Raw genomic sequence first — 20,511 nt, forward strand, 5'->3', positions numbered from 1 at the left:
TTCAAATTGTACTACTTTCGGAACATTCAATTGTATTTCAGACAGTAGCATTTATAGAGACAAAACAAAAACATAAAACAATTGACTTTTCTAAAGTCATTTAATATTTTAGGCTGCACAACCCAAATGAATGGATTTCTTCATGAGTTCATTAGCTGGCCATCCAAAAAGGGAATTCAACAAAACATGAATAACTGCAGTATAGTTCACAAGTGCTGTGTGTTCATGATGATCAGTCTACCTCGCTGTCATTTGGAGTCCACTGGTTGCCGTCTGTGCCATTAAGCAGCTCCACCAGCAGCGCGATGAGCTCGCCATCCTGGCCAGAGTATGCGGATGCGCCGGGGGTGGGCTGCCTGAGGTTGCGGCGCAGCATGGCCTGGATGGACGTGCGCAAATCCCACAGTAGTTCCCACACGCTGGCCGACAGTTGGCAGCGCACCAGCGAGCAGCCCGAGAGAACCACCTCCACATCGTCTCCGCGCACTGAAAACGCATGCAGGTGGAGATTTTTTAATCCAGGCAAAGAAATAATTTTCAACTAAATATTTAAGAAGTCATTTAAAATATATATATTTAATATATAAACCCGAAAATTATTTACTGGTACAACTAATAAACTCAAATAAATAATAAATCAATACAAAGAATATATAACATACATATCGAAAAGAATTACTGCAATATATATATATTATATATATTTTTTTTTCAATAAGTAATTGAACAAAAAGAAACTCCACAAAATAAATGATCCCCTTCCCCAAAATGATCTTCTCCAAATAATTTTCAACTGAAATGGGCTAAGAAAAAAAAGGGGGTAAAAATGACTGACGCAGCTTCCCAAAAACTTTGATTTAAAACAAAAAAAAACAAATTTTTTGTTGGGTCATTTAATCACAGAAAAAAAACATCTAAAAAATATTGCTTACAGAAATTGTCCCAAAAAAACCAAAACAGTATTTTGAATCAAATACCAACAATTTATCCATTTTTTCTAAGTTGTACAGCTATTACCATGAAAAAATGTACCATGATTACCATTAAATAAATTAAATAAAAATGAAATAAATACAATGTAACTCCCCCCAAAAAGTCACTTCCAAAAACTCAACACAAGCATATTTTAACGATTTAAAAAATTCATATCAACTAAAGCAAAAAAATAAAATAAATAAAAGCGTACCTGTTTCCGTGATGTCACAGTCTGTGAGCAAAAGCAGGGCAAGCGGATGGACAGCTGACGAGTCGCGGATGAAGATGGAGCCATTGGACTTAAGGGCGCCGAAGAAGGTGAGCCATCGGCTAGGAAGTTCGTCGTTTCCTCTGCAAATCACAAAAAAAAACCCAGTCAGAAAATCAACGAGAAACACTCGCTTTGAAAAAAATGTGTTGCACCTGTTAACGGTGGAGCGATGGAGGACGACGGCACCACCCATTGTGCGGAAAGACAGGCTGTTGGGACGAAAGCGCCCTCCTTTGGTCACAATGCCTCTCTTAACCTAAATGGAAAAAAATATTTTTGAGCAAAGTAACCAAATCTGCATGCAGACCTCAATCTGCTACAAAACCACACTGCGCATGATGGCCGCACTTTTGGATCAACATTTCACTCTGCCTTCAGAGACAAAACAATTCAAGAAATACTTCAGGTAGAATTGAACCCCCAATTCAAATTTTATTAAGAAAGTGATAAAAAAAGAAAACTGAATGAAAATGTTCCGTTTTTCAGTTGGGAATATTTTGTCACAAAAAAAATAATGCAGTTTTAGGTTGAATATTTTAATTATTTGGGAGGGGGTGAAAAATTATCCATTGATTCTTATATTTTTAGGGAAAAAACTAAAAAAATTACCATTGTTAAGTTTTACCTTAATCACCTTTTTTTAACCTCAATAAAATATCACAAAATGGAATTTCAACAAAAATCATGTCACTAAAATCAATAGGAATTTGTCAAATTGCTGTTGTAGGTCCAAGCCCCGTGTCTAAATTGGCGATTTCGTTTTTTCCCCCCTCACATCTACACTACCAGTCAGTCCACACGTGTGTAGAAAATGCTTGCTCTCTTTGGCGATGCAATTGCCAACGGTTGAATCAACATGTCACATGTAGTCCATGTAAGCCAAACCACCAGCTTTTTTTAAAAGTGGGTGCAAATGTACACAAACAGTCTGTGTGACCAGGGGCTCAATCTTGCATCACATTTTTGAAATCCCTCTCACGAATATGATGATAATGTAGTAAGGCCTTTGAATTTGCGCGGACCTGGATGAGGTTGGGATAGAGTCCCGCCAGCAGCACGGCCTTGAGCAACTGTTCCTGCTCGCTGTGCTGGTTGACCAGCGATGAGCTCCGTAGGCACTCGATGGCACGGGACACCAGTTGAGCCTCGCGCAGATTCTCGCTGAACTGAGAGATGAGACCTGCAGCAGTGGACAAACAAATTTGCCCGGGGACCAATCGAAGGATGCTCTTGGACAAGTTTTATTATTCTTAAAAAAACATAACAGACCTTCTTCCTGTACGATTTACGATTCTTGAATGTCAATGATTATCCACAAAAATACTACTCTCATTTGGTTATATTAATAACCAAATGTTCTCGATTCTGCATCTTTGCAAAATACTCTGTTACTGTATAGTCAGATTTTTTTCCTCCCTCTTACAAATTCAACTTGTAAATATTTCTATAATCACAATTTTACATTGCTGTAACGTTGTTATACATTTAATCTTGCAACTACAGTATTCCTTTCCATATTAAACTATGAACAAGTCTCACAATATTGTGCCTTTTACTTTTAATAATTCAACTTTATTCACAATTCTTTAAAACTACTTATCAAAATAAGAAAAGCAATCAAACTACAGTGGTACCTCTACTTAATGAACTTCTCTTCAGACGAAATCTTAGTTAGTTACGAAGGGCCTCAACAGGAAAATATTGCCTCGTTACGAAAGAAATTTCAAGATATGAAAGGTAAAATTACAGTACGGGCTGCTATTGGCAGCTCTGAGTTTCCTGAACGCAACATACTTGTAGCTGTTCTGCCACTGGCTATTACCTGGCATCTTCATGGCATCCCATTGGCTAAGAAGGACCTCTACCGTATGTGTCTGCGTGTGTTGATAGATAGATATGCGTCTATGCAGCGTCCTCGCCATTTACCCAGTAGGTTTCCAATAGTTTTAGGTAAATGTGAATCACCCAGAAAAAGAGTTCACCAGTCGGGTGATCGCTCACTCTGCCTCTGACATTGTTGAAGGATTGTTAAAAGCCAACAAGCAGGCATCCTTTCCTCAGTTCTTGACAAAACACCAGGCAAAAACCACTTCTGAGAGAGAACATGAACTAAAGAGGGCAAAAAACAGTGAGGACGCAGTTAAAAGTTAAATGACCATCGTTTTTATTCTTTACTCTATTGTTTGTTAGATATAATTATGTACCTCGCTCATTTATTGTGCAATAATCTAATTGTAACATGTATTTGTTCCATATTTTGATGGATTTTTATGCTTGATAAGAAAATGTATGTCTGAATTTTGGGTGAGGACTTGGAATGGATTAGGGCATTTACATTGAAAACGGGTCTCTACTCACAGTATTTTCTAGTTCGGAAATTTCTTCCAGAACCGATTAATTTCGTAAGTAGCGGTACCACTGTCGAGTCTTACTAAATGATTGAAAGTTTTTATCTCAAAAACTATTTTTACAATTATGACTAGTGGAATTTTTTTTAAATTCCTTTCATTTTGAACATTTTTTACTCTGAAAAATCTGGCGATTTTTGAATTGATTTCTACAGTATATATTATTGATGCAGATTTTTAAAAAATATTGTTATCATTAAGATGATGAAAACCTGATGTGGTCGAGAAAAAACAAGGGCAGATTCAGAATCAGAACAAAAGAAATAACCTGGAAAAGTAACCATTTGTTGACTCATGTTATTAATGACTAAATTACTTCTTAAAAATGTTCATTTACTATTGTAAGCTTATGACTTTGGACGTGCAACACTAAAAGGCAATTTGTGTATCATCCTTACAATGATGAGACCGTACCATTAATAAAGCGCAGGCTGGCCTTGGACAAATTGAGTTCGTCCAAGTATTGGTCTCGATCGTGACGATCTCCTTCCTGCTGAAGCCTCCTCCAGCCCAGTATGGCGCGGCTGAATGCCAGGTAGTCGCTGCAGCTGGAGCCGCTCAGGCCGGCTTTGGTCTGACAACGGCGGCGGCGAAAGGTCAGAGCGCGTGGTGGAACGCGACGTCAACCGTCGTCATCTCACCTTGGTGACCAGCGCTCGGTTCTGCAGGCTGTTGTGGAAAGGGTCTCGCGTAAGGCAGGCGGCGACCGACAACATGGGCAACGCGCAGCGGAACATGGCGCCCAGCACCAGAACTTTGCCCAGACGCGGGTCGCATGACATCGAGGCCACACGCTCTCCCAAAGGCGTCAGTGATTCCCGCTCGTCCAGGACCCCTGCACGCAAGAAACAAAATGCAGAAAAGTTGTGGTTTTAAGATCCCCCGAGCACCCGCTCAACCCGCCAATGAAAACACGTCTACTTTACATTCATAGTACATAGTCTTACATTTATAATTAAAATACAACACAGCTATAGGATTTTGTTGTCGTTGCATTTTTTCTTGAAAAAAATGTATTCCCGCTATATTCATGATTCTTTAAAACTATATACATCTCGACATACTTTTTACAAAACTATCACCGTGAGATTCAATGTGACAAATTTGGTCTCATTACATCTAACAATAAATAAATCTAATATAAATAAAAATCGCATTTTCCATTCAATTTTTTTCTTCATGAAAAAATGATTTCTTCTCGTAATACTCAAGATTCGTTAACAGTTTTTTGAATTAATGCCAAAATAATTCTGTGATCAATTATTTTAAACAGTATATTTTCGTAAAAATGAAACACATTTTTGTAATACTACAAGATTCATCTGACGATACGCAAGAGGATTCCATGAAAAATGCAATTTTGCAAAAGTAAAATTTTATTCATTTTTAAAAATTGTAAACATACAACTTTGTTGTAATATAAATCAGCATGTATTGTATTGTATTGTATTGTATTGTATTGTATTGTTTTGTATCGTAATGCATATTCGTTCTCATATTCAAGTTGCTTTTTTTCTTCCTAGTTGCAATTTTAAAAAATTGAATTGATTTTAATCATAATCGTACAGCTTCAATTAAATCCATCCATTTTCCGCTTTATCCTCACAAGGGTTCCGGTCGCACTCGAGCCAATCTCAGCTGACTTCGGGCAGTAGGTGGGTACACCCTCAACTGGTTGCCAGCCAATTGCAAACTTCAAAGTTGTTTATTTTTGGTTTTGTTAATCGTATTTTTGGTGTTACAGTATAATGTCGGACTTTTTTTTTTTACATAATACAATTTTACCCAAGGATTACGACAGTTTCCATAATATTCAAGACTCTTTGACATTAAAGTTTTGTTGTAATTAATACATACATAAATCAAATCAAATAAAAACTACTTCAATGAAAATGAAAATGTTTTCCCTGAAAAATTCTACACACACCCTATATTGACAATGTGAAAAAAGTTGTTTTGACATTTTTGCCAATGTATGAAAAATAGAAAACCCAAAATCACATTTACCGGAAGAATTCACATCCTTTGTCACCAAGCTCAAAACTTAGCTCAGGGATATCATCTTTCACCTGATCATCTTTGAGACATTCCTCCAGCTTAATTGGTAGTGCACCCATCAGATCAAAAAAGATGTTTTTCACGTTGCTATTTTGGGATGTTGTGTGTAGAATTTGGAGGGAAAAAAATAATGTATTCAATTTTGGGATGAGACTGTAACAACAACATGCGGAAAAAGTGAAAGGTTTGTTTTTTGCTGACATCCATAAGCACAAAACCACACAGTCTAAAAGACTCACCAATGTCTTGCAGATTTCGGACGGCATCTGACACAGCTTCTTGTTCGGGGCTGTCCAACACTTGTGATAAAAAGTCAACAGCCTCCAAGGACACGCATCAGAAAAAAAACCACATTATTCAATATGATGAAGGCATTTAGCATTCAAATGACAGGGCCGCCAGAAACTACCTTTAATCTTGGACTGTGGATCTTGGCCTGGACCACCAAGCTCTCCAGTGGGGTGCGCAGTATCTCCGGGACGGGGAAAGGCGTCATGGCGTCCAATTGTTCACGAGGGAACAGATGGTACGACTGACCCGGCTGACAGCGTCCCGCTCGCCCTTTTCTCTGAGTTACGTTGGATCGTGATATCCGCACCGTGTCCAGACAAGACACCTGACAACAGCAGAAATTACATTCGTACACCGCAAAACTTCTCCAAAATTATTCATCTTTAATATTACTTAACTTTATTCATTAAATATTTAACATTATTTAAATATGAATGGGGGAAATAGTTTATTGTAATGTTCCAGTCTTATTTTCGCAATATTATACAGTGAACTGTCTTCGAGGATAGGGACCTTGCTGGCTCGCAAATATGCAATGAATAAAACCTGCATTGGGGAAAAACAAAAAAAAAATTGTTTTTAGCTCCAATATTATTTCCCAAAATCCTGAGAAACATTCAATATGTGTCTCAAGAGAAATGGGAGAATTTGTGTGTGTGTGTGTGTGTGAGGGGGGGGGGGCAAATTCCTTCTAAAAATAATTTCAAAAATTTAATTAATAAAAATGTTGGGTCGTAATAATTTCTTGTAAAGAATATTTTCGCTACATGTTATTTTTTGAGGGGGAAAATTTTCAGTTAAGATCGTATTGTCATTACAATTGATTCTTGCACTGCTACGACCATAAAAAAACTTGTTACCAATCTTAAAGATGTTATCATTTTCTTTATGTAGAACATGAAATTTATACATGTGGTGCCCCGGTGGTCAGCTGGTGAGCATGTCCGCCTCACAATGCAGAGGCGTAGAGTTTTATTCTCGGGCCCTGCCTTTTGGTGCGACGTTTCCATGTTCTCGTCATGCCTGCGTGGGTTTTCTCCAATTTACTCATACGTTCCAAAAACATGCATGGCAGGTTAATGGGACACTCTAAATTGTCAGTAGGTGGGAGTGTGAGCATGGATGGTTGTTTGACAATGTCCAATGCCCTGCGATTGGCTGGCAATCGCCGCCTACTGCCTAAAGATAACTGGGACAGGCTTCAGCATGCCTTTGTTTTTAATTCAAAATTCAGATTGTATTTGAGGTTATTTAAATTACTTGTTCAGAGTTTAAAGTAAGAATTATTATTATTTGTCCCACACTGGGGAAATTTACAGTCTACAGCAAAATTGGGGGGATAGAAAGAAGAAAAACAAAGTGCTTGCATTATATAATTGCATAATAAAAGCGAGTCATTAAATTAACACATATTTTCCCATAAAAATAGGACCAATACTGCAATCTGATTTTATTCTTGCACATTACAATTTTATCAGCGATCGTTTGAGCCGTGCTTTGTCTGGTCCCTCACCCGTTTGCCATGGTTGACCCTGTCAGGAGCATAAAGCCCCAGACAACTTAGCTCCTAGGATCATTGGGACACACAAACCCCTCCTCCGTGTTTTTTTAAAAGTGTTTTTAAATTAATTTGTAAAGGCTGCAGTTATTTTTCCATATAAAATAATCACTTGGTTAACTGCAGTAATGTTGAGGAACTAGCGTTTAATTTGCATGCACAAGATCAAATGAAAATGTTGCAAACGGGGCCTTACTTTAGTGCGTGGGTCATAACTGTGCTCCTTGTGCGTTCCTGCGTCCACTACGTGAACAACGTCGTCGATGGTGATTGAGGTCTCTGCTATGTTGGTTGCTAGGACAATTTTCCTCTGGCCCTCTGGGGGGCGCTGGAACACTGCCTGCTGGTCTGCCACGGACAAACTAGAGTGCACTGAAACAAGAAGAAAGGGAGATGCTAGTTGTTGTTGTGGTTTTAAAAGGTGGTTGTTTGCATTCTTACATGGCAGGATCATGTGCAAGCCAGAGGAAAAGTGCGGATTCATCTGGAGTATCTCTTGAACCGTCCTGATGTCCTGCCATCCGGGCAGGAAACACAGTAATGCACCTGAAGAAGGAAATCATTTGAAATGCAAGCACATTGAATTGCTGCAAAAGGACAAAGAAGTGGAGAGGGGCTTCGCGACCTGGTTCGCCGCGTCTGTCGATGTGCTCAATGACATCAGCGACGAGATCCAGATCTGGACTGACATCATTGCTGCGCCTCTGTCGAGGAGGGAAAAAAAAACCCCATTCATTCATTCATCTTCCGTACCGCTTGATCCTCACTAGGGTCGCGGGGGGTGCTGGAGCCCATCCCAGCCGTCTCCGGGCAGTAGGCGGGGGACACCCTGAATCGGTTGCCAGCCAATCGCAGGGCACACAGAGACGAACAACCATTCACACTCGCACTCACACCTAGGGACAATTTAGAGTGTTCAATCAGCCTGCCACGCATGTTTTTGGAATGCGGGAGGAAACCGGAGCACCCGGAGAAAACCCACGCAGGCCCGGGGAGAACATGCAAACTCCACACAGGGAGGCCGGAGCTGGAATCGAACCCGGTACCTCTGCACTGTGAAGCCGACGTGCTAACCACTGGACTACCGGGCCGCCCCAAAAACCCCATTATTTTTATTATTATTAGGCATACCTACGAAGTTCAATGATGAAGGATATGTAGAAATGCCACCTTTACAAACAATCCTTAATTCTTGTCAAGATTCTAAAACATCATAAGAATTGATTGTTGTTTTTGTCCTCAGGTCTCACCTCATTGGTCGACTTGATGCTCTTTTCAGGGGGCGGGGGCCGCCGCCCCATTTCTCTCAGCACATCCTCCAGATAGCTGTCGCGCACGGGGTGCATGAATCCCGGCACCTTAACGATGGGACAGTCTCCGAAATAGCGGGCCAGCCGCTGGTTGTCTCCGGTGGCGCTCATCAGCACCACCTGCAGGTCGGGGTTCTTGGTCATGCACGAGCGCAGCAGCGCCAACAAGAGGTCTGTGTTGACGTCACGCTCGTGAACCTCGTCCACCACCACGTGGCTGACGCCCCGCAGGGTGGGGTTGGACTGCAGCTTCCTCAGCAGGACGCCCACCGTCAGGAAGAGCAAGGCCCCGCCACTCTGCTCTGGCGGTCGGCTCTCAAGTCTGACCTGCACAGAGGGAGTGCGCCATTAACTTTCATTACTTTAGGTTGACTAGATTAAAGGTGATGCCACGATGGAAGATTTTCGTTTGGAATTTATGTATGGTGTTGTGTCTCTCAATTTTATTTTTGCTCCAAAAACATTTAAGTTCTTTGAAGTGTGGACTGTAGTTAAATGCCCACACCATACATGTTATTATTCAAATATATATTTTTCTGCTTTTTAACAAGAAAGCCATTTATCTGGAAATTCTGGTGTCTAAAAAAAACAAAGAAAAAAAGCTTCGAGCAACCCCGATGCAGCATTTTTTCGTAGTTTTTACGATGGAATTTCAGATATTTGTATTTTATTTTCATATTTAAAGCTTTTTCTACTAAGTAATTTACTGATCTTTTATCTACATTTTCAAACAAGCAAGCTATTTGCCATCAGAGGTAAAGTTATAATTTGGAGCACTTTCAATACAAAATCAAAGGAATCATTTTTCCATTTGGAGGAAAGTATCAAAGTAGCATGTTGTAAGCCTTTAAAAGCATAAAAGCATTTTTTTGTGGCGCACCAAAGCAAATTATGTGTTTCTTGCTAAAATACATACTGCAAATTGTCTTCAATTTTAAAAAGGTTGCAATATTGCAAGCATTTTTCGTTTCCATTCCCCCTTTTAAAATAATGTACCGGTAATAATATGTGAGAATAGGTTTTACTGGCCTCTGATTTCAAAATTCATTTATTCATAAGTTTGTTGCGCTTTTTGCATTTTGAGGTGATCACACCTATTTGTTTAGTTAACAGTCATAGTAGCCCGTGACAAAACTGACGTGAACACCCTTGCCCCAAAGCACATTTCCTGCTGAGTGGCCAAGGCAGCAAATGTTTGCACGTCAGAGTTCGTTCGAGGTCGCAAACGTTTGCCTGTACTTTTCTTTAAACATGTTCAAAAGTTCCTTGCCACAAGAAAAAAAAAACAAAAACAAACTATTGGTGAACATTTGAGACCTTGAACAAACCCTGACAAACTGTGATGTGAACGTGATTTTTTTTAAACCATTGGCAACAGTTGCAATTGTTCACCCTTCAGTGGGATAATAATAATAATAAATTTCATTTACTGTATAAGCGCCTTTCAAAACACTCAAGGACACTTTACAACCAAAACAAGAACAATAAAACCATAGCTAGGGGCTTAAGTAATAATTACAGTAAAACAGGTTTAAATGTCACCTACCTGATAGCCCACATAGTGTTTGAGAGCAGGGCCCATCTCCTGGGCCACGCGATGGGCCACCGACACAGCGCTGATCCGGCGAGGTTGCGTCACCAGGATGTTGCACTCGGCGCCGTGTCCCGCTGTCACACGATCCTCCAGGAGGAAGCGAGGGATGCGAGTGGTTTTGCCGCACCCGGTCTCGCCGGCGATCACGACCGCCTGGGAGGCGCGCACGGCCGAGACCACGCGCTGTCGGTGGGCGTCGACTGGCAACTCGGTGCTCAGGCCCGGCCCGGCGCTTTCCCACTCCTCCTGCAGGTGCTCGTTCAGGTGCCGCATTTCCCAAGGGGACCACGGCCTGTAAGGTTTGCCTGTGATGGCGTCCATTATCAAGTCTTCCTCCTCTGCTTCCTCCTGATTGACAATGTCATCCTCTTGCTCGTAGAGTTTCTGCACTTCGGCTTCCACTGGATACTGTCATCAATACAAGAATTATACCATTAAATTTCTGGCCAGCAATACAACTCACGGTTCGAACACGCTTTGGGATTTGTCATTAGTTAGTTTGCAGTTATCATATTGAACACTTAAGAAACCAAAAGTCAAAATGGTTTTGCCACTTAACAACTTCAAATGACGAGGATAAATAACCAACCTTTCATATTAATTCATTCAGAAAACTTTATTTATCCCCGTGGGGCAATTAAAGATAAATTGAAGTTGTCTTTATTGTACCGTTAGCCTAACTTGGAAAACCAAAACATTTAGAGATAATAAATCTGATCATGTTTACTGGACTACAGATTAATTAATTGCTTATTTTTGTTCAAATAAATACATTCATTCATTCATTCATTCATCTTCCTAACCGCTTGATCCTCACTAGGGTCGCGGGGGGTGCTGGAGCCTATCCCAGCTGTCTCCGGGCAGTAGGCGGGGGACACCCTGAATCTGTTGCCAGCCAATCGCAGGGCACACAGAGACGAACAACCATTCGCACTCACACTCACACCTAGGGACAATTTTTAGAGTGTTCAATCCGCCGGCCATGCATATTTTTGGAATGTGGGAGGAAACCGGAGCACCCGGAGAAAACCCACGCAGGCCCGGGGAGAACATGCAAACTCCACACAGGGAGGCCGGAGCTGGAATCGAACCCGGTACCTCTGCACTGTGAAGCCGACGTGCTAACCACTGGACTACCGGGCCGCCCCAAATAAATACATATGCCCTAAAAAAAACTATTGGGGAGGAGAAAAAAAATTGCAACTGCATTTTTCAAAATTGTTCAGCCCTAGTAAGTATTGCGTATTAGAGGAAAGGAAACTACAATTCTTAAACAACTGTTTGACCATTTTTCTGTGCAGGTTTATGGTAATACTGAAAGAAAAAAATTAAAAACAAATTTAAAATCAATGTTGAAAGCTCATGTAATTTCCATGAAATTAGATGACAAACACAAGGACGTTTTTGCCACAATTACCGGTAGCTTTAGTTTGTTTCATAAATGTAAAATCAGATACACTCATGTCATTATTTTTGAAGAAGCAATCTGATTTTATCCCATTTCATTTATGAAAATTGTTGTTGTTTTTAATTATGACATTGGTCCGAATATAAGACGGTGTTTTGTGCATTGAAATAAGAAGTGTGGGAGTCGTCTTATCTTCAGGTCTCGACATTATACCCATTCACGACGCTAGATGGCACCATATATAATTGAAGCGAATTCTGAACTTGACTCCCCAGGCCAAAGTGAATCCCTGTCACGAAGAATAAAAATAAAAATAGCGGTAGCACGAAGAAGAATAATAAAAAATAGCGGTAAGAAAGAGAAGAGAATAAAATAATAGAGGAGATAAGAGAAAATGGAGAAACGTAGCGACAATCTGGAGAAAAGTGGGTTGAAGATCGGCCAGGTTAACCGGCTGCTGAGAAGAAGTTATGATGTAATTTACATTTCAAAAATCAGTAGCCATTCATATACGAATGTGAATGCACTTTAGTTTATACAGGGTGGCCCACTTAAAAGTAGCCCGGATTTTTTTTTAAATTAAAATATTTTTTTAATTTTTTTCAAAACATGTATTTAATTACGTGAATGTTACAAGTGACCCAAGTCTTTCCAAAACCTGTTTTTATTACTTACAGGTTACAAGAGATGCTGGAAGTGTCCCCCATTGACATCTATACATTTTTGAGCACGGCACAGGATGTTGGCTGATACTGACTGCAGCTCTGCTAAGGTGATGCTTCGGATAGTGTTGGTGATGTTCTGTTTGAGTTCGTTCAGGGTATGAGGATTATTTGCGTACACCTTTTCTTTTAAATTCCCCCATAGATAAAAATCGCATGAGGTCAGGTCCGGAGACCGTGGTGGCCATAACCCCTTGCTCACAGTTCGCTCTTCCGTAAAGACTTCATGAATGGATGCCAGTGACATGTGGGACGTGTGACATGTTGCACCATCTTGTTGGAAGAAGGAGTACATTCTTTCTTGTGGTGTTAGTTGCTCGTAAAACTGTTCCAAGATGCCCAGATAAACATCGGTATTCACTGTTGATTCAAAGAAAAATGGGCCCACTATCCGTGTTCCTGAAACTGCACACCAAACACCGATTTTCTGGTCATGTAGTGGTTTTTCGCGTGTCATGTGGGGATTCACAGAAGACCAGTACCGCGTATTCTGGGAATTTACGTATCCTGATAAGTGAAACCATGCTTCGTCCGACATAAAGTATAGCAGTGGGTCCAAAAGTCCGTCTGCAATGCTAGTCAGCAACCATGTACAGTAATTAATGCGTTTAGCTTTATCGGGCTGCTTTAGTTCCTGAACACATGAAATTCGGTATGGTTTCAGTTTCAGAGAATTCAGTACACGCTGACATGTCGTTCGTGATACACCAACTTGCTGGGATAGTCTCCGAGTTGACTTGTGAGGGCTATTTGTAATTCGCTGCTGAACATCACTGACAACTTCGGGCGTCCGGACTAATTTAGGTCTCTGCTTCTTCACGTTTGCGAGAGAGCCAGTGTCTCGCCATTTCTTAACCAGGCTCTGAACACAACGTTTAGCCGGTGGTTTTGTTTGTGGGTACTCGCGAGTGAAGGCCTCTTGTGTTTTCTTAATTGATCCGGTTCGCACATAGCCTTCCACAATCACTATTCTCTGCTGCAAGGAAAACACCATTTTCTTGAGGTATGGTACGCACCCGGAGAAGGTAGGAGCACTACTGTTCGTGTATAATCTAAAACAAACAAAAATTGGCTCAGCGCCAACGTGTATAACCGGAGCAGTTTTGGAACACTTCCAGCATCTCTTGTAACCTGTAAGTAATAAAAACAGGTTTTGGAAAGACTTGGGTCACTTGTAACATTCACGTAATTAAATACATGTTTTGAAAAAAATTAAAAAAATATTTTAATTTAAAAAAAAATCCGGGCTACTTTTAAGTGGGCCACCCTGTATATTTAAATGTTCAGATATTGAGATTTGAATGAGGAAAAATAATATATGCATTTTCTCTCAAATATATTGTTAGAATCATTTGTTTCAGATGTATTGCAATTATTTTCTGGATAAAAATTTATTTGGTGTTCAAAAAGTATTTTTTCAAACGTGAGTCTTGAAAAAGAGGGTGTCGTCTTATCACCAGGGCCATCTTATATTCGGGCCAATACGGTATTTTAGCTTTAATTGTTTCATTAGTTTTTGTTTGTTTACCTCAGAACCGCATCTGACCAGTGTTCACAACGTATATACTGTGGTCCCCAAAGTGTTCGAGAAGTGCAAACGGAGTTCGACAGCGCAGCCAGTTAATAAGAAGAATCACAGAAATGGAAAGTGAACAAGACAAAAGGGCGACGTCAAACCATTTATTAATTGACTTGAATCAAAGTGGAAACGAGCTTGGACCTACCCGTGTGAGATAGTCCCTCATGCGGTCTTCCAGATAAGTGGGAACATCCACCCGCAGAGGACGCCGCTCACGTTCTGCTGCCTCCCTCACCTTGGCCCCGTGATACTTGGCATGGGGCAGTGGGTTGTTGTTCTTATCCAGCAACTGTAATTCCTACGCTGGGTGACGTATGATCGGCTTTAGTGCGGTTGGGAGAAAAAACGAGACAATGGTACATGACTTGTCACCTTTAGTTTCACGCAGGCAAGAGCTGCTGCTCGCTTCTCTGCTGTGACTTTGTTGGCCGCCGTCGCGGTGAAGGTCATTTCCTGCGGCCAGCGTAGGGTCAGCTCACATGTCTTGAGCTTGCTGCCTCTTGTCGTGAACCGTATCAATTGCTGATGGGAACGTGATAAGTAACGCCTTGGTATAATGTGTGATTAGAGGTTAACGGTGTAAATAATATGCACTTACTTTGCAACTTTCGGATGACGTGGCCACCTGGACCACCCTGGTCAAGAGAGCTTTGGGATGAGGGAAGAGAGAGAGTGCTTCGCAAATCTCAGGTGAGTTTTCAAGTGGCGGCTTGAACTGGGCAACGTGGACGTCATCGGTCCGGGAGTTTTTGTCATCGTAAAGAATCGAACGCACTCCTCCTCTCCCCCTGGCAGATCTCCTCCTGGGCAGCTGATTGTCTGGACCGATTACACCCATTTCCTGTGCAGCAAGCAGATGAAAATTATGCAAGGTACACACACACAAAAATACCGGTGATTTATTTTTTTCCCTCTGACATGTGTTGATCAAGGTATCAAAAATTAAATAAAACTGAAAAACATTTTTGATAATGAAATGAAATAAAAATGAGAATGCTTTTCAAAAAATGAACACTAAGTGCATTTTACATGTATAAAACGAACTAAAACTATTATCATAATAATCATAGCGAAATTGTCTTTCGTTTTCATCGGTCAAGTAATACAATATGGGTTTTTTTGTGGCTTGATTTTAAGTTTTTTTTTCCCTGTAGTGCTGTACATCCGTACAGCGACAGAAGAAGGAAGACAGACTTTTTTTTAACACAACACCTTTTTGTTTTTCCATCTTACACATGACAAATTGTCCACATATTTTAAAAAAAACTAAAACTGTCATTAGTTTTAGTTTTTTAAAAAAAACTATACTAACACAAAACATTTTAAAAAAAGTAATACAAACTAACAAACCTGCCCCAATAACAAATTAAAATTTACGGAATTTTAAAAAACAAAAGTCAAAATGCTGTTAAATCCATCTTTTTAATCTTAGGCATTTTGCTAATTCCTTTCACAACAGGACTTAGAAACAGTAAGCCTGATAGATAACTACAATGCACTTCATTTTGGAGTCATCTAGTCCTCCCTCAACTGTCTCCAGCTAAACAAAATGTTCCTCATAACAGGATCTCATAGAAGGGAGCACATAACTACAATTCGGGCCTCTCTTCACTGGCTTTCTGTACATTGTAGAGTTCATTTAAAAATGATTCTATATTTATCTTTAAATATTTGCTTTAGTAGAGAAAAAAATGTACAGGTAAATTTAGGTTTTAACCAAAACGTACTTTGAGCTTGTGGCATGCAGCTGCTGCAGCACATCTCTCTGCGTCAACTTTTCTGGAGGCGAAGCCATCCTCTTCGATCTTGCAGGGCCACATCACAGTCACAGTGGCTTTCTACACAATAGGGAAAACAATTCCAGACAAAGATCTAAAGATCACAACACAGCACAGAAACAGTACAGCACAAATCTCGAATCGAGAAAACCGGTGTCGTCCTGACCTTGACGCCAGCCTCCTCCGTGCAGGTGTACTGGATGAGCTCAGAGAGGTCGTTGACTCCCAGTGATCGAGCGATTGTGTTATTCAAGAGACATTTGGGGTCTGGAAACTCCTCCAGCAAGTTAGAGCCAATATTTCCTGCGCAATAAAAAAAAAATAATTAAGGTAAAACCTGTACAAATTATGCCAATATATAGGGTTGCTTTGCGATAGATATGAAAATAAAGAGGGAATCTGGTTAATGAATGTGATGTTTTGAAACACGATTGTGCCCTTGACGTCTGTGGCGGCAACCTCAGGAGCTAGCTCATCCGTGTCACTCACCTCGCTTCGGTTGGAAACTCGACGTGCTGTATTGTCTAATACTCTCCACTTTCGTCCCGAACCAGCGCATCTCTCTACCCCAGTGTGACGCTGTCGTGACTCCCGTCCGAAGACATTTGCCGAGGCTGCACAGAGCTCTCAGACGCACGAGTGAAACACCGGGTAGCGCCATCTTTAAACTACAATTTCTTCTTCGGTGTTTATGTGGTCATGGCGTGAAACAGCAACACCACTGGCGAGAACCATACCTACAATACATTATTATCTTCTACATATTAATGTAGAATATTTCGCTCTGTTATTCGCCATGAAATAATGGCACGTATATGCACATGCATATAAAATAAATAACAAAATAACTAAATACATCGATACATGCATACACACATACAGTATATACATACATACATACATACATACATACATACATACATACATACATACATACATACATACATACATACATACATACATACATACATACATACATACATACATACATACATACATACATACATACATACAGACTTTCTTTCTGTTCGTTTTTGTTTTTAATTAACTATGAAACAGAAAAACCAAATGAGGGAGCTAACACACATACAATTACCACAATTATTGTCTATTATTATTAATATAATTTCCTTAATTAATCACATAAACACGTACAAAGCATATTATAATAAATACAAATAATAATAAAAATAATATATGCCCTGTGACTGACTGGTGTAGCCCGCCTTCTGCCCGAAGTCAGATGAGATCCAGTACCAGTGACCATGTTCAGGATAAGCGGTGTTGAAATTAGATTTGTGGAATAGTAATGCAATATATTATTTATTTAGTTATTTAATCTAAGTCAATTTTTATAGTTAGAAATTTTAACTATGCATTTATTTATTTATTTATGGACTTTTCTTCACCGTAATCATTCACACACACACACACACTCAAAATAATGACTCGTCTATATATAGAGAATTTGAGCATCTCGTTGTCGTTGGGAATCGAAACATATCTAAATATTCAAGGTGTTTCCAACAACAACATGGACATGTCATCCAGACAAACACGATATTTGTGCACTTTAGTAAGTGCGCTGATTATTTCTTCCACTGTCCACCTGATTCAGGTCTGTTGTGTCACTCTGTATCTGTAACACGGCCTCATGAACACAATGTGAAAAACATGAAACTTTTGCATGACTTCATGCTATTTTTCCAATAGGATTTTCTAAAAAGGTTCTCAAATTGCTGAGTTCGTACTTGAGTCCAAAAAGTGCTTCCCTGGGCCCTCCTAGATTCCTATTCTTTGCTCGTGCCCTCGATGAACTGTACACGAAGCAAACTCTGAATGAGAATAATAACGATAAAAGATAAAGCGCAACGGTTCTGATCACAAGCTGCAATTGCAGACTGCTGAGAGCTAACAACCTCCGGTGACGTCATCACGCGCCACCGTAAATTCAAGATTTACCTGCTTTATTTTATTTTTAAATATTTTTTTTGTAAAAATGAGACTGATAAGATGATTAGGGGGCAGAGTACATTAACACAAAAATATATATTATTAACATGTACAAAGACACACAAATGGTTGTTTGTTTTTTTCTCCTCGACACTCCTCGCATCTACTTGGGACCCGTCTTATATCTACCGGTAGATCAGGATCTACCTAATGAGCACCCCTGATCTACAGTATTTGTTATAATGTTTGTGTACCTATAAAATTGCACCACAAGATGTCACCATTGCAGTGAAGGCTCATGGTACTGTACTTAGTGCACTTGTTCAACACTACTTTAAACTAATAATAAGCTTCATCATTGTCACGTAGTATGGTGGTGGTGGACCCCAAAAAGCAGGCAGGAGGAAGGAGCAGGGTGTATTTGAAGGATTGTATTTAAAACATAGAAAACTAAATCTAAACAAAGTCCAAAGTAACAAACAAAAACCATGACTAAAACAGGACTGAAGCTAAAACATAACAGTAGCAAGAAGCAACAAACAAACATGACAGTGGCAAAAGCAACAATGACCCGACCCCGAGTGTTCGGGTAGGAGTCCTTTTATACAACTAATTACCAAATGACCAACAGGTGTGCAGCTGCCGGGGAAGCCCTAAAGTGCCACCTGTTGGTCCCTAAACCGAATCAAAACAATCATCATAATCATAATAATAGATGTAAGGCGACATGCAACCTCGAAATGAGGTAAAATGTATTTTTGTCAATGAATGGGAAAATAAACACAACACTGAGTAATTATTTTGCCCAAGAGAAATTAGTTTTCCGCTTTTACATGTAACTTTCTAAATGTTTTTGTTTTGTGTCTGTCTCATTGACACTGAGGGCATGTCTTAAACTAATGCAAATAAAGCTTTGTCTGCTTATTTAACTGAGCATCCAAAATCCATCCATCCATCTATTTTCTGATTCGAACAAAGGTTGCGGGGTGTGCTGCAGCCTATCCCAACTGTCTTCGGGCAGTAGGCAGGGGACACCCTGAACCAGTTGCCAGCAAATCGTGGGGCACAAATAGATGAAAAACTGTCATACCCCAAATAATCTTTGAAAATGATGACATGGCAAATTGATCAACTGTTTTATTTGATATTCGGTTGTATTTGTTGGTTTGACTACCCTGGACTTGAGTTCTATTTGGTTTGTTTGGATTCTACTCCAATTATTCTTACAATATTATTGACTCTGTTCCACCACGTCCGTGACCCTTGTGAGGATAAGCGGATTAGAAAAGGGATGGATAGATCTTATTGACTGTACATGATCTTTGCTCCAACCATCATCGAAAATGAGGACACGTCCTATACATTAATAAAGGAAATGCTCTGTTTGCCATCCATCCATCCATCCATCCATTTTTTGATCCGCTTCGGCTCACAAGAGTCGCGGAGCGTGCTGGAGCCTATCACACCTGTGTTTGGGCAGTATGTGGGGGACACCCTGAACTGATCGCCAGCCAATCGCAGGGCACACATTGACGTACAACCATTCACGCGCGCACACACGAACACACACACACACACACACACACACACACACACACACAGACACACACACACACACACACACACCAAGGGAATATTTAGAGTTTTCCAGTAATCTGCCATGCATGTTTTTGGAATGTAGGTAGCAACCGTAGTACCTGGAGAAAACACATGCAGGTACGGGGTGAACATGCAAACTCCACACAGGAAAGCCGAAGGCGGAATCAAATCCTGCACCTGTGCGCTAACGAATCGACCACTGGGCCTGTTTCTTTTTTGATACGTTAAATAAAATAAGATACAATTCATAAATTCATGTTAGTTTTAAATGCAAGCTGGTGTTTTGTTTAATCGATTTCAGTTGATAATTCAATGTTGAAAATAATTGTGTGCTTTACACTGTGACAATATTCCTTTTTTAATATAGTGACTGAGAAAATTCCAACGTAATAAAAACAAACAAACAAAAAAATACTTCCAGGTTTTCTCACCCCTCCCAGCATTATATGCTCTATTTCCTGGGAAAATGAGGGAAGGGAGCACACACCTGGAAACATCTCATCACTTTTTCTCATGCGTCCGCACGCACATGAGAACCAGAGGGTCCGCCTCAGTTTTGGTGTTATCTGCAGGATGGGCATGACCACAGGCGTTGACATCGTATCTCTTGGCAATGCAGGCTGTAAAGAGAATTGTGATAAGACACATCATGGAGAAACCAGCAGCAATCTTAATGTCAACTACGTGCAGGACAACAGAGCTGAAATACGCAATTTTAGTGTCTGTTCGGTCAAAGTGTCCCCAGTGTGAGACACTGATGAGCCCCAAAATTGCCCCAGTGGGTCTGACAGGGCCTCGCAGGACAAGCCCTGCTAAAAACGACAACAGCAAATTCTTCTTATGTTTTCGTCACTGGTCTTGCTGGTGAAACACACCAGCATGTTATGCTGGTTATGCTGGTGAGCACCTATGCTGGAAGATTTACTTTGATGAATTCAAGCAATTCATTCAAACGGTAAGGTACAAAGTCAACATTTTTTTTCAGTGCAAATCCAGAAAAAGGTGCG

At 40.3% G+C, this 20,511-nt stretch overlaps 2 protein-coding genes across 4 annotated transcripts in view; both read right to left on the reverse strand.

Moving 5' to 3' along the window:
* snap47 (synaptosome associated protein 47) overlaps window positions 1-20,511 on the reverse strand; it is a 415,166-nt gene that overhangs the window by 242,499 nt on the left and 152,156 nt on the right. The gene's annotated exons all lie outside the window — the stretch shown is intronic.
* On the reverse strand, window positions 82-16,641 carry dhx30 (DEAH (Asp-Glu-Ala-His) box helicase 30). The gene is made up of 19 exons (XM_052088403.1): window positions 16,442-16,641; window positions 16,119-16,255; window positions 15,902-16,012; window positions 14,773-15,015; window positions 14,547-14,696; window positions 14,320-14,472; window positions 10,418-10,873; window positions 8,812-9,198; window positions 8,187-8,265; window positions 8,003-8,107; window positions 7,758-7,933; window positions 6,122-6,328; window positions 5,952-6,033; window positions 4,296-4,489; window positions 4,069-4,228; window positions 2,269-2,426; window positions 1,399-1,502; window positions 1,187-1,326; window positions 82-486 (listed from the first exon to the last, which is right to left on the reverse strand). The coding sequence occupies exons 1-19, from the start codon at window positions 16,611-16,613 to the stop codon at window positions 233-235; spliced, it is 3,468 nt and encodes a 1,155-aa protein (XP_051944363.1). The 5' UTR covers window positions 16,614-16,641; the 3' UTR covers window positions 82-232.

This window comes from Hippocampus zosterae, chromosome 15 (assembly GCF_025434085.1).
Source record: "Hippocampus zosterae strain Florida chromosome 15, ASM2543408v3, whole genome shotgun sequence".
NCBI classification, from domain to species: domain Eukaryota; kingdom Metazoa; phylum Chordata; class Actinopteri; order Syngnathiformes; family Syngnathidae; genus Hippocampus; species Hippocampus zosterae.

Bases quoted from the DNA above. Each gene is read 5' to 3' on its own strand.
- dhx30 (XM_052088403.1), bottom strand. From the start codon at position 16,613: ATGGCGCTACCCGGTGTTTCACTCGTGCGTCTGAGAGCTCTGTGCAGC. The intron at 8,108-8,186 runs GTCGCGAAGCCC...TTCCTTCTTCAG, and splicing joins CGACAGACGCGGCGAACCAG to GTGCATTACTGTGTTTCCTG. The intron at 2,427-4,068 runs GTACGGTCTCAT...CCACTGCTGCAG, and splicing joins CAGCCTGCGCTTTATTAATG to GTCTCATCTCTCAGTTCAGC.